This window comes from Micromesistius poutassou (genome assembly GCF_964030765.1).
Source record: "Micromesistius poutassou genome assembly, chromosome: 12".
NCBI classification, from domain to species: Eukaryota; Metazoa; Chordata; class Actinopteri; order Gadiformes; family Gadidae; genus Micromesistius; species Micromesistius poutassou.
Genome location: NC_140282.1, coordinates 11,120,829 through 11,135,828, shown reverse-complemented (window position 1 = coordinate 11,135,828; position 15,000 = coordinate 11,120,829). Strand labels below are relative to the sequence as shown.

The window sequence follows — 15,000 nt, the reverse complement described above, 5'->3', positions numbered from 1 at the left end:
TCTATCTGGGTTGTTTGTGCGTCTGTGTCTTGTTTTTGTATTCCTATTTTATTGTTTAGTCTCGTTGTTTTGTAAGAAAGTAGATGGTTTAGTCTGTTTTGGGTCTGACACTACCACCTGGCAGGGCATCATGCCCTCAAGTGTTATCGTCGCCGGTTTGGCATTTAGTAAATAAACACACCAACATGCAGTCAACGTTTCGCCAAGAATACGTTTCTCTGCTAAAGTATGAGGTTCAGCAGTGTAGGTGCATTGGCTGGTTATGATTCTGTGAAATATGTGTCACCAATGAATAGTGCGTGAATAATTATTGTAGACAGTGTTTACAAAGTGATTTCAATGGTGGAATCTGGTGCCTGGTGTTATTGGCGACACACTTTACCTCTGTGCTCCCTCTCAAAAACATCCCACCTTTTTCTAGTAATGAAACGCTCTGAAAATAATTGGCGAGATATGGTCAGCTCGTATCGCCAATTAGAGCATTCTCTTTGGGTTGCAAATTGCCCAAGCTTAAACACTGTCTTTGCGTAGCCAAGTTTTCATGCTGTTAAAAAGCAAGGAGGATATTAATTTATATTAATATTAGGACTGGGCAACGATTAAAAGTTTTAAGCACGATTAATTGCATAGTATGGTGAGTTAACTTGCGATTAATCACATTTTTTAAATTCTATTTTAAATCCACTACAATTGAAGTTCAATGAGATTATCAAATTGAATGACATATTACCATTCTTAATAAGTAAAAACTAGACCAAGTGATCTTGAGGGAGTTTTATTGACAAACTCAGTGTGGGTTGAATATGAAACTTACGGAACACCACAGAACACCACAGATAACACGTTATTAACGCGTTAACTTGCCCAGCCCTAATTAATATTAATTAAAGTCAATGAGTTTGATGATGCAGTGTTTAAAACCTAAGACACTACCTTTTAACTACATGATCAGGTCTTACCCTGAAGGAAATAAGACCTGGGAAATAGTTGTTCCCGTACCGATCCCAGTATCAGAAACTCCTCAGATACTGCCTAAAATGCAGTATCGGGTATCGCGAGTATTCAAGTCTACAAACACATGTGGTGCTATTCTGCATTATGCTTAACTACTAAGAATACAAATGTATTATTATAATAATAAAAATATAATTTTCCACAGTAAGTGCACTGACTTACGATCGCTGTCATCGTAAGAGAAGCTTACAATAAGAACAAGTGCTATTACAATACTAGATGCTGTTTCGGTAGATACTTGGTATCAGCCAATACTCAAGTTCAGGAATCTGAATCAGGGTTGGGAGGGAAAAATGGCATCAGAACATCTCTAGGAATAATGTTTCAGACGGCAGTGTGCCCCTCTCTCAGCCCCCCCGGCCCCCCACTAGCGGCTCTTCTGATGTCGTTGATGGGACAATTATACAGTACAGAGGAGAAGAGGCAGATGATAGAGAGAAAAATGTTGATGAAAGAAAGAGACGAAACATGACAGAGAACGAAAGTGATCAAGGGGAGGCAGGCCTTTAGGATGAGAAAGATAGCAGGCAGCCCTGGCAACAGGGTGAGGAACACATTGATGAAGACATTTCAAAAATTGGAGAAAATAAACAGGCAAGATGAAAGATGAAATGGTAAGAGGTATAAACAGGAGAGGAGGAGGCAGGCTGGATGGAAGAGGCCTCAGGAACCAATCTGACCCGAGTGCCCTTCAAGTGGCTGAGAATGTGTTGGAGGAAGAGGAAGAAGACTTTCTGATGGATGAAGATTTGTGTAGAATTTCTGCTGAGGAACGGAAAAGGAAAACCACAGATGACAGAAAAGATACTGCAAAGTCAAAAAAGTCTTCCGAAGAGACTAATCCCCCTCTCGCTGTAGAGGAGTGCTCTGATGAGTCCGACAGTGAATCAGTCGATATGTCAAAGGCTCAAGGGGATAAAGACATCGGATACTCCTTGACCAAAATGAAAAAGATAATTGAAAAAATATATAGTTTTTTGGACAAGAGACAAAAGGCCTGAGAGTCAAGGTGTTTAAAATGATCAAATGAAGAACACAGGTGAGCTTGGGAAACAACTAGTCACAGTTTTATTTTCTCTAAACAGTGTTACCCCTCCTCTTATGAGGCGGACATATGTAGACTACTATTTATAACATTTATTTATATATGGACATTTATAATATCCATATATGGTTATTTATAATATATATATATAATAAAATATATAATTATAGTTATTATTCATATTTATATAATTATTTTGATAGAACTGTGTAAATATAGTTAGTATAGCTTTTTATTATATATACTGACTTGTTAATAATATAACATTAAATATACAGGCTAAATTGATATGTTAAATGGTAGGACTAGATATGTTTTTTACTTCCTCCTACCCCCTTTTGAGCATGTGGCAAGTGTGTCTGTTTTTACTTTTGTTTTATTTATTCATCTACTACTATTTTAACTTTGTTTTTATTGCTTACATGTTCAAAATAAAGACAATCAATCAATCAATCAATGAAGTCCAGTGAAGGCTGATTAATCAGGATTAAGAAACAATATCAACATTTTATAATCGTTTTGATCAATATTTATGCACCGCAATAAGGGTGCTGAAAGAAAACAGTTTTTAGATACTTGAATGACATAAATGATAGTTGCAGCAATGATGCATTTGTAGTTGTGGGGGTAGATTTGAACACTACAGAGGATAAGAAAATCAGACAGAAATCACTTAGAACCTCAACCTGCCTCTAGTAGACCTCTAGTGAGGAGGATACCTCCACTCTGACATCTGACAGATACAAGGAGAAGGTTCCACAGGAGACAACGGCAGCACACCTGGGTTCACATTCGGGAAGATATATTATCCATGGTTATGCTAGACCGGTTTTCTATTTTAATTAAGAATACAAAATCAAAAAGCACATTTTTGCATGTGAACACAGTCTTTTTAAATTATACTTCTTTTTTAATGCTTTCATTTTCTTTTGGCAAGAATACACAAAAATGATTTTCGATCTTTGTAACCGTGAGATGAAGGTAAATTTCAGATCAAGCAACTATGTCAACAGTACAGTCACAGTGTCACAAGAGGAAAGAACTGGAGATAGATTTGGTGAAAAAAAAAATCAGCTTTGGCCAACCAACTAGGCAGTGCAGCACAGGGGGTACCTGTGACAATGCACAAATGGATGTGCCATCTCAGTTTTTCTTTAATCTGGAGAAAAGATAAAAATCCAAAGAAATCTTATCCATTCGCTTGTCTCCAAATCTTGTTAAACACTGTCAGAACCGCAGAATTAAGAAGATATGCAGCTGACTTTTATGGACACTGAATGGGGAATAGAAAGATTACCCTTTATTGGCCCACTCATTTTATAGTGGTTTCCCAAAATTCCAGCCCGACTGCACCCTTGATGCAGTACTTTAATAGAGATGTGTGCTGCAGTACAGAGCTTGCAGATTGGTAAAGCTCCAGGCATAAAAGGTCTGCAGTAATAGGGGTGAATGTTCATCTGTATTAAGGGACAGACTGACAGGAGGGCGGTTGCCTATGAGTTGCAGAAGGGCAGTGATAACGCTGATTGCTAAAAAGGGAGATTTGCAACAGATCCCAAACTGGAGGCCGGTCTCCCTACTCTGCAGGGATATAAACTGCTTTCAACAATTTTCGCAACAAGTGATGGAGGAGGTCATCCATGTGAATCAAACCTACTGTGTGCCTGGCAGGTTGATCACTGACAATGTTCATTTAATTAGGGAGATTTTGAGATTTTTTAGGTCTCATTTGGAATAGAGACAGGTCCTATTTCTATGGACCAGGAAAAGGGTTGAACAGGGTTGAACATCAGTACTTGTAGAAAACACCTCAGGCATTTGGTTTCAACCCAGGATTCATAGCCATGATTAAGGTTCTGTTAAGGACATTGAGATGCAAAAGATGACTGGTGGTTACAGTCCCCGTTGTTACGGTGCAGTGCGGTGTATGCCAAGGCTGCGCTTTGTCAGGTATGTTGTACTCAATTGCAATAGAATTACATAGCATAGCATAAAGCAAGAATCTGTCTGGTTTGTCAATACCAGGGTGTAATGTGACTCTTAAATGATCAGCCTATGTGGATGATGTGATATTCATTGTCAAACTTCAAGGAGACATGGATTGGTTGTAACCAAGAGTGAGTGATTTTAGTATGAACTGAAAGAGTGAGGCTGTTTGAGTTGGGGAAGGGCTAGCTAGCCAGATAGTTCTAACAGAAGGGTTGACACATAGACCACAGGGGAGCTTTTGGACCAAACCAATAGGAGTAACATCATTACGGTTCACTGGACATCTGGAAACATCAGCTGGCTGGTGATGAATGTATCCTTCGAAGGTCCTACTGTAATGGCTTTAGTTGGCCTGATTTAAATTATCCTTTCCCCTCTGTGAAGCTTCTTCCTGATTTTAAGGATGTTTGATGTTTGTAAACACTGGTACAGTGTTGAATTTGAACTACTTTATCTGTAAACTTTCTCTACCAACATTTTAAACAAAGGCAGACTACATTGTCGTTCTGAAAGTCCCTGGAGGGCTCGCTTGAAGGAGGACGTCAGACCAGAGAATGCTTTACAAATCATCATTAACAAAGAAGATTGGTGATCTGCAGTGGAGAGTTCTGCATGGGATTGTTGTGGTTAATTATTCATAATTAATTATTGGGTGTCAAACACATGTCTTTCTGTTCACAGAGAGAAATGGTGCAAACAAAAATAATTATTCTTAAAGCAAAAAACTACTTTGAGGATTTAAGAGACCATTCTTTTTTTGCAATCACGTAGGCTATTATATAATTGAGATCAAAATTTTGCATTTCAATCAAAAATAATTATATTTCAAACCCCAAAAAATATCTTTAAAAGTTTTAAGAGCAAAGTTTGTTTGAAACAAATATATTTTTAATTGGAATGCATGTTGTTTGGATCTTGATACGTCATTTTCAGCCTTGTTGGTCTCAGAATCATCATTTTTGTTTGCAATGCAAAACATTGTGCTCTCTGCAAATATACACAAATGTCACCCTCATAGGATGGCCCAAACGCAAAATAAATGGAACTCGGAGGAAACCATCTGACAGCCTGTCCAAAGCGGGGAATTACAGTCAAAAAGGAAGGTTATTCATTTATGCAATTATTGAGTCACAAATGCATTTATTTTGCTCTCAAAACTTTTAAAGCAATTATTCTAAAAGCAAATTTTTGCATTTAGAATACTCTTTGTTTGCAATGCAAAAAGTATTTGAAAAAAGTATTCCTTTGAAAATAAAGACACAAATCTACCTCCATACCAAACTACTGTCTCTTTTCCTGCTGCTAACAAGGTTTTATATTTAATTTGCAGAAGTGTTTTTCAAAGCTCTACTTCATTTTTTGTTTTATATACAACTAAAATGTCCAAACACAAAAGTGCTCTTTTAAACTTTATGATTGGCCAAGCAAAGAGGGCAATCTATCTGAGCTGAAAAAGAAAAGTAGAAAATTGAGTGTAGACGCACATTGGTGGTTTACCCAGTTTGTGAAGCCAAGGATTAAGGTAGATTTCAGGTATTATATAGAAATGCAGGACATAGATTCTTAATCATCTGGGGTTAAAGAGGAGCACTATGCTCTGTTGAGAGCAGATTTTTAATGATCACTTGGCTTAAAGAAATGCTATTTGCTATTATTTTTGTTGTTCTGTATATATATGTTGTGACTCATGTTTTTGCATATATAGACTATATATGTGTATATGTATGTATATCTAAATGTATATATGTATGTGTATTTGTATGTATGTGTATATATGTATATATATTTATTGTATATCTTTTTTGATTTAAGTATGTAAAAGGAACCTTTACATGTTGTATTTCATTGTAGATGAAGTAGGTTAAGAATAAAGAGCTTTCATAATTGTTGAATTACTCCACTTCTTTACATGCTTGAAAGCCACTGAAGAAATACTGGCGTACATAAAAAAAAAAAAACACTTCAGAAGATTGACTGCAGCTCAACACACGACATTCAGCATTACTCATGGTCAATTACACAGACACACACACACATGCACACAAGCATGCTTAGGACTACCTGAAAACAGAACGCTCATTGAGTTAAGCTACCCTTTTTTCCAACGTATCTTCTATTGTCTTTTAATCTCACTTTCTTGAAAGCATGTCACAATATTAGCATTCACAAAGAGCTTTTGAATCAGTGAAACTGATTCAAAAGCTTGGCAAAGTATGTATTTCTAAGTCATTTGAAAAAGAAGATAAATGATTAACTCTGCATTGAGATGTCAGATAACTGTAATGGTAGACAAACAAGCTTTCTTGTTTTGACGTTAAAGATTCACATACAAGTGCCCTCATGGCTCTTTTCATGCTCTCTGCATCGTGATTAGATCCATCTTGTTTCTGGTTGTGGGAGCAAACGCTGTGCAGGCTTCAGCACCACCAAAACCGCGGAAAATGCTTTTTACGATGATGTAATTTTTAGTTTTTCTGTTTTGGCATCGACTTAGTCCCAAAGTATTAGTTGTCATGGCATTCCTACTCGCTGAGTCCTTTTAGACAACTCCCCTTCCCTGTGATAACACACGTGGCTATGTTACACACACACACACACACACACACACACACACACACACACACCTAAAGATATACATACATACACATACACACAAACTATATATATATAGGACGGATAAGGAAGAAATAGCAAGTTTGGTTGAGTATGTTCAGCTCACAGATTATATGCAATTTTCATGTGAAATTCAGCTCGATGGGAGCATACATGGGCATGCACAGAAAACTACACACACAGAATGGTGTGCACACACACACACATATATTTTCTGAGCATATACACAGAAAGACACACACACACACACACACACACACACACACACACACACACACACACACACACACAGGTGTGCCATCCGTCAAGTCCATCTCTCCTTGTTTTCCCTTCTTTCTGCTCTTAGAACATTGTTTTACATTTACATTTTGCTTATCAATTTGGTACAGAAAGTTCCGGTTGTCATGGCATTCTTACTCACTTCAATACACAGGAGACACACACACACACACACACTCACACATCGGTGGAAAAACCCACAACCACACCGCCCACACACACACGCTACCGGTGGGCACACCCATACGCACACACACTAACACATGCAGCACCACACACGCAGTACCACACACACTCCGGTGGACCCACACAGGCAGTACCACACACACACACAAACACTCTGGCAGTACCACACACACACACACACACATACACACACAAACACTCTGGTATAACCACACAGGCTGTACCACACACACACACACACACACACACACACACACACACACACACACACACACACACAAACACTCTGGTATAACCACACAGGCTGTACCACACACACACACACACACACACACACACACACTCCTGTGGACCCACACAGGCAGTACCACACACACACACACACACACACACACACACATACACACACACACACACACACACACACACACACACACACTCCTGTGGAACCACACAGGCTGTACCACACACACACTGGTGGACCCACACACTCAGTACTACACACACTCTGGTGGACCCACACACGCAGTACCACATACACACACAAACACACACACACACACACACACACACTCCTCACCTCTGACTTTGACCTGCTCTGGGGAGCATTTGGGGCAGGGCAGCAGGCTGAACTCTTCGGCCTGGTGCATGGAGTAGTCAGTGCTGGCGACCACCAGGCGGTCCCCGGGGCCCCAGCCCACGGGATGCTCCGCCAGCTCCAGGAGGCTGCTGTCCGACAGCAGGTCGATGGACACGGATGCCTGGGGCCGCACTGCAGGAAGGACAGGGGGCCGGTGGTTACTATTTACTGATACATAAAAAACTTGATCCTGACTGTGAATTCCTCTGCCTTTCGACCGAGTCGATGCAACAGTCAAACAGAACTGTCAGATGTTTCCTCGACAACACAACCACAACATGCTCAAAGTGCAGTGGAAGAATCTTTTGACATCAGCTGATTAAGTTGATAAATAACCAATAATGTTATTGATGAAAGTAACTAATATGTAATCAATGTAATCAAGGTCTAAGTGGAATACTCCTTACATATTGTATACATATCTAGATTGCATACACTTTAACATCACGACAACACGATATAACGCAACATCCAATATAACATGATGCTTGCTTGGACCCCAATTTTGTGGCACTATATCATTTGAAACGTTTCCCTCAAGCAAAATAAATGAACCACATTCTCGCAGTGCAATTCTATTATGCAAAGAACGACGCAACTAAATGAAAAAAGGGTTGACACAAAATAATTTCTAACTGGAAGCTGGATTGAAATGGCTGGAGAGGATGCCAGCCATCTCCGCAATTGAGTTGATATTGAACACAACTGCAGTACGAAACAGTGGATCATAACTTATTTTGTTTACGATATGAGGACAAAACAGTCAAGTCAGTGGTACTTTTCAAACATTTCATTGCTATATTAACATTGCTCGGTGTGTGAATTGGGGTGTTTCTGCATACACTGTAATTAAAACAAGAAATATGCATTGCTTTTTTAAGGCACAGCAATGTGGCATAATTTCGTTCACGCTATAAAACGATCTCGGGAATAACCTGGTTGATCGTTTGGGGACCCCAATAAACACGTTATAGGGAAGGAGTTTAAGTGTGCATTTAGTCATTTAACTTTTTTCCAAAGTGTCTTACGAGTGAGGACAACCAACACATCAACATATTGAGTCCCCAAACAAAATTTACACAAACAAACACACACAAGCGCACACACACACACAAACACAAACACAAACAAACAGAAACAAAAAGACACAAACAAAGCTGATTAATTAAATTAAAAATCACAGTCTAGAGACCTTGTGGTTCACGGTTCGACCGACAAAGTCGTAACAACCCTAACATTAGATGATACCAGCTGCTCAAACTGTGTTTTTACTTTAGACAATAGCTCTCCTCAATGCAGACAGTTTGAGCTATTTAAGAGATTCAACAATCTCGTTGATCCCAGCATCCATAACTGCGAGATATTGAGGAATACAAATTGTAAATATAGGTTTGTTTATATTCTTTCTTTTAAGAACAGTTTAATACTAACGCAGGAAGGGAATAGAGGTGGGGGACCATCATTTCCTCTATCATCTGCTCTCTTGGTGTGGAGTCAACGACTCAGAGGTAAACACACGGAGGCTACTGCATGATTTCCAGACCGGCCGACTGTCTCTGTGTGTGTTCTGGCATCAGCTGTTTTATAACCGCATCCAGTCTCCTACGTGGCAAATCCTTTCCTTTCAACAAAAAATAGAAATATGAAATACATGTGTTGCCCCGATGTTTAGCTTCATATGTTCCATCTTCAAGCAGCTAGCCAAATAATATGATGCTGTCTAAAAAAATATGTCATGAATTTATATTCTCCTTTGTTATGTTTTAATGTGTATTTATTTGTTACTTAAATGTATGACACATATTATTCTGGGGCAATGGTTGCACCACTGTGACTATATTTAGTTACATTGTCATTCAGTTAATGTCTCATGGACGCTAGAGAGAGAGAGAGAGAGAGAGAGAGAGAGAGAGACAGAGGGAGAAAGCGAGAGCAAGAGAGAGAGAGGGTGCGAGAGGGAGAGGGAGTTTGAGAAGGAGAGTGGATCAGACAGCTGTCATCAGGCTCATAGGGATAGATCAGGGGAGGGACTCCTGCAGTCTACAGCATCACCGTGAGACACCTGCTACGTGCACGACATATAATCCACCGCCACCCTTTGATTCATCAGTTGTGACTCTGTTTTTAATATCGCCCACATTAACCTTGTTATGAGATTAAAACCTTCCGAGCAGGGAGAGAGATGTGAAGCACAATGGTGCGTTTGGCAATGAGGTGAATTGATTAAAAGCTATTTGAACAAAAGCGAACGCCTGCCTGCGTTTGTAAGGCTGAACTAGCGACACGTAGCATTTTGTCGCCATGAATGACATTAAGTGATGCAAGCTGGTAGTTACTTAATGATCTACCTTACAAACCCAATACCACCACACTCAGTTAACTGCGAGGGTTATGGTGTTGAGTAAAGATCCTACAGCATGGACATATTGCCACCTGTAGGATCTACAAAGTCTGGTGTGCGCGCGCACACACACACACACACACACACACACACACACACACACACACACACACACACACACACACACACACACACACACACACACACACACACACACACACACACACACACACACACACACACACACACACACTGTGAGTACAGGAGCTTGAGGAGCTCCAGACCTGAACTCAGAGTTGGCAGCAGGACTATGTTCCTGCTCTCTGCTCCGCCATCCAGACTCCACACATTCCATTCCACTGCAGCCTGCACACACACACACACACACACACACACACACACACACACACACACACACAAGCCCCCCCCCCCACACACACACACAGGTACACATACACATACACAGACACACACACACACACACACACACACACACTCATGCTCACACAGACGCCGACACAAACACATACACTCACACAGACACAGAAACAGACACACACACACGTAAACACACATACACACGTACACACACACACACACACACAAACCCGCCCAAACACGTACACACAACCCCCCCACACACAAACACAACCCCAAACACGTACACACAACCCCCCCACACACAAACACAACCCCACACACATACACACACACACACACACACACACACACGGCACAGTGTCCAGTGTTTGCCTGTTCCCTGAAATATGTGCATATTTCAGCGATAGAATAGAAGCCCTGTCCATCTTCACTGCATACACCGTGGGGTGGGGACCTGTGAACGTACCCAGCTTCCCACAGAGGAAGCGCACACGGTAGTTGTGACAGAGGCCGTGCGTCTGGTCCTTGTTCAGGCACACCAGGCCATAGTCCTTGTCCACCCGGTGGAGCACGTCTCCCGTCTGATTGGACGGTATGCTGTCGTGAGTCTCCGCCTGGACGGGGCAGGCAAGGTGGAGAGAGAGAGAGAGAGAGAGAGAGAGAGAGAGAGAGAGAGAGAGAGAGAGAGAGAGAGAGAGAGAGAGAGATATGGTGAAAGAGAGAGATATGGTGAAAGAGAGAGACAGAGAGAGAGAGAGACACAGAGAGAGAGAGACAGAGACAGAGAGAGAGAGAGAGAGAGAGAGAGAGAGAGAGAGAGAGAGAGACAGAGAGACAGAGAGAGAGAGAGAGAGAGAGAGAGAGAGAGAGAGAGAGACAGAGACAGAGACAGAGAGAGAGAGAGAGAGAGAGATAAACATACATTATAAGGACAACATTGCTATATAATAGTTATATAATGCTGTGGGAGTTATGTTCTCGGATCATATATTTTTATTGCAACAGGTTAACAGTCAACACTCATAAAAATAATATTATTATGAGTGTTGACTGTTAACCTGTTGCAATAAAAACTGGGTAACCACAAATAGAGGTCAAACCCATGCTATGCTGATGTTGTCCGTGGTGGAAGAAATAAGCTTAATTTACACACACAAAGATCAGTGTTCATTGAAAGAATACATTAGCAGTGGTGTGACGAGGTCTTCTCAAATACAATCATGTCGTATCATTTCATGTCGCCTTCACAACATGAGCAACAGCTCCAATCATTGTGTTTATTTGGCTTTATAGTGTGGAGCGGTTGACCAAATTCAACTATAGATCTTCCTTTACCGAGTTGTTTTGCTCGGATTTGCCCTTTCTGTTTGAAAAATGTAAAGGGAATTTCACTGGGCCGATTCAAATTCAATTAAACTTCAATTAAGTACACCTATTGATAGCCGGCAAACAACTTTCGAAATCAATCGCTGAACCAATTGCCTTTTTTATTAGGCGAACATTCTCGAGTCCCGTGGGACAAATGGAATGACCACTGGTGGAAAGGCTGCACGCCACAATCACCACGGTGACAAATTATTGGCACAAACAAAAAAACGACGACAACAACACATCCCTAAAGAAAATGTGCTGATGAGGAAAGTACCAGGGGCCTCCCCCCGCTAATTACCATACAGAGAGAAAGCAGGCTCAATAATCACCTGGATCCTACCCACTCACCCACCCCTCCCCACCCCAACATAATCCTGCAGTGCCATCAGAAGCAACACAAGAGGAATGAGAATGAGAGAGAGGAAGCCGAGGCGGGGCGGGGCCGATGAGTCGGTGCTGATGAGGGGGGAGTGAGGAGGGGGGAGTGAGGAGGTGGGGGTGATGCGGGGGGAGTGAGGAGGTGGGGGGTGATGGGTGCTATTTCACAACACGACTCTCTGCGTAGGTCTGTGACAATATGAGCCTCTGCAGCACAGAGGGATTAGTGTGATGGTGTTGGGGAAGTACCACGACGAAACCCCTACACAACAAACATCACACAACGGTCACCACAACAAACACAACAACCAAGACTACAACAAACACCCTCACAAGAACAAAAGTAACTCAATAACAACAAACGCCACATCAACAAACACTACACAACAAACACTACACATCAACAAACACCACAACAATAACCATAACAAACACCCTCAAAAGAACAAAAGTAACTCAATAACTAGCCCTGAGTGACTTAAGATGCCAGGTTGGCTCCAACATCAACAACAAAATCCACAGCAACAACAACAACAACAACAACAACAACAACAACAACCACTAAATAGCTAGACAGCGGCTTTGTAAACAGTCAGTCTGTGAGGGCCGGGTCGTGTCACAGGGAGGATGAAGCTGCCCCATAGCGGTACCATACAGTTATAATGATGATTGGCTGCTTTATGGATGCGGTCAGAGCAGCTCGACTGGAGCCCTGAGCTCATGGTGACGCACTGAAGACCCCAGACTCCTTCAATTAAACGGGAACGGAGTAGAGAGGCGAGGAGAGGAGAGGAGGAGAAGAACTGGAATACATGCACTAGCGAGAGAGAGAGGTAAAGGGAGGAGGGGAGAGGAGAAGAGGAGGAGAACTGGAATACATGCACTAGCGAGAGAGAGAGGTGAAGGGAGGAGGGGAGAGGAGAAGAGGAGGAGAACTGGAATACATGCACTTGAGAGAGAGAGAGGTGAAGGGAGGAGGGGAGAGGAGAAGAGGAGGAGAACTGGAATACATGCACTTGAGAGAGAGAGGTAAAAGGAGGAGGGAGAGGAGAAGAGGAGGAGAACTGGAATGCATGCATTTGAGAGAGAGATGAAGGGAAGGGAAGAGAGAAGGGGAGAGGAGAGGAGAATAGGAGGATAACTGGAATAAAGGCACTTGTGAGAGAGAGATGAAGGGAAGAGAGGAGGGAAGAGGAGAGGAGGAGAACTCTAATACATGGATATGCAAGAGAGAGGGTAACGGGAAGGGAAGAGAGGAGAGCAGGGGAGAATAGGAGAATCAGAGGAGAACTGGAATAAATTCAATTGCACACGTCAGAATGCAAGTTCGAAAGAACCAATGGATGATGCTCAACATCGACACGAGCCATGCCAGCTAATGTTTTTAACTGCTGCGAAATTAGTTTGTAATTTTGTCCCAAATGACAAACAACACAACAAACAAACAATGAACCCTCTGACCCACAGCACTTATCCTGACAAAGGGCTTAAGGCACGCTCCATGCACCATGAGGAGTCAAGCCTCACATCCACCCGGTGACGTGCCAGCAGCACAATAATAGAAGAGCTAGAATGAGGCTATTATCGCCCTCGTGCTACTGCTGTCAGGAGTCTCACTGTTTGAACTAAAACACCCTCACACACAGACATGCAGGGAAAAGACAGCAGCACTCCTGTATGCTTCCTCCGCTTCCAAACCTGGCTTCTCCCGACGCCAATCGTAATGTTTTTGGGTGTTAAACTGGAACAAAAATGCATTTTTTAATGCCTTTTCCCTCTCCAAATGTTATTTTGTATTCGCTTCAACCCTCCCGCTAGCATCCTTTCTTGTTTTGGTAAATCGCTTTATGCGTTATGGATTTATCCATAGAGGTGCATGTGTGTGTGTGTGTGTGTTTGGATGGTGAGCCAACAGAATGTGTTTGCCAATAATTAGCTGATCCGTGTCGGTATTTACACGTTAACAAGATAATGCTGCGGGGTTTGAGTCGAGAATCGGCCGAACCGGTGGTCGATGAGATGCAGATGATCGACGACCAGTGGGGATTAACTGCTTCACGTTGTGTTCCCTGATAAACCGTAGATCCCTATAAGTATGACGAAGAGTTGTTTGCCAACAGATGAAAAATGGACCAGCAGCCCCATGCTGGGCGCCTGCTGCTGTGGTGGGCTGGACCGACGGGTCGCCTGCGGGGGCCGCGCTCCGATCTCATCTTCATATTCATATTCATAAATCACAAGGGGCTGGAGATATCCTGCTCCGCCCTGCTAGTCGACGACATCGGCTTGATGCTACCGGAGAGCCGCTGTGATTATAGCTTGTGATTGACGGATCTTGTGATTGATGATTGATTTGAGTTGCCTCTTGCTACCAATGATTTAAGTTCCCTCTTATAATGATTTAAGTTGCCTCTTAGTATGATTTAAGTTCCCTCTAACTATTATTTAAGTTACCTCTTACTATGATTTAAGTTCCCTCTAACTAGGATTTAAGTTTCATCTTACTACCTATGATTAACTTCCCTCTAACAATTATTTATGTTGCCACTTACTATGATTTAATTTCCCTCAAACTATGATTTAACTTCTCTTCTCTTCTCTCTAACTTCTCTTTAAAACCTCTTATGTTTTAAATAGCCTCTTACTCTGATTTAAGTTGCCTCTGACTATGATTTAAGTGTCTTCCAACGGTCAAGGCGATTAGGAGACTGCAGTGGTTTGGCTGCTCAGTTCTGCAACATTCTTCTGTTGAAGATGAGCATT

The 15,000-nt window shown here is 41.8% G+C and overlaps 1 protein-coding gene across 1 annotated transcript in view; it reads right to left on the bottom strand.

The window, feature by feature from the left end:
• cemip (cell migration inducing hyaluronidase 1) overlaps positions 1 to 15,000 on the bottom strand; it is a gene marked incomplete at its 5' end in the record, with an annotated part of 56,784 nt that overhangs the window by 30,823 nt on the left and 10,961 nt on the right. Inside the window, 2 exons of the mRNA XM_084476338.1 lie at positions 7,707 to 7,898; positions 10,955 to 11,102. Of these exons, the coding sequence (XP_084332464.1) occupies positions 7,707 to 7,898; positions 10,955 to 11,102 (340 nt within the window). The remainder of the gene's footprint in view (positions 1 to 7,706; positions 7,899 to 10,954; positions 11,103 to 15,000) is intronic.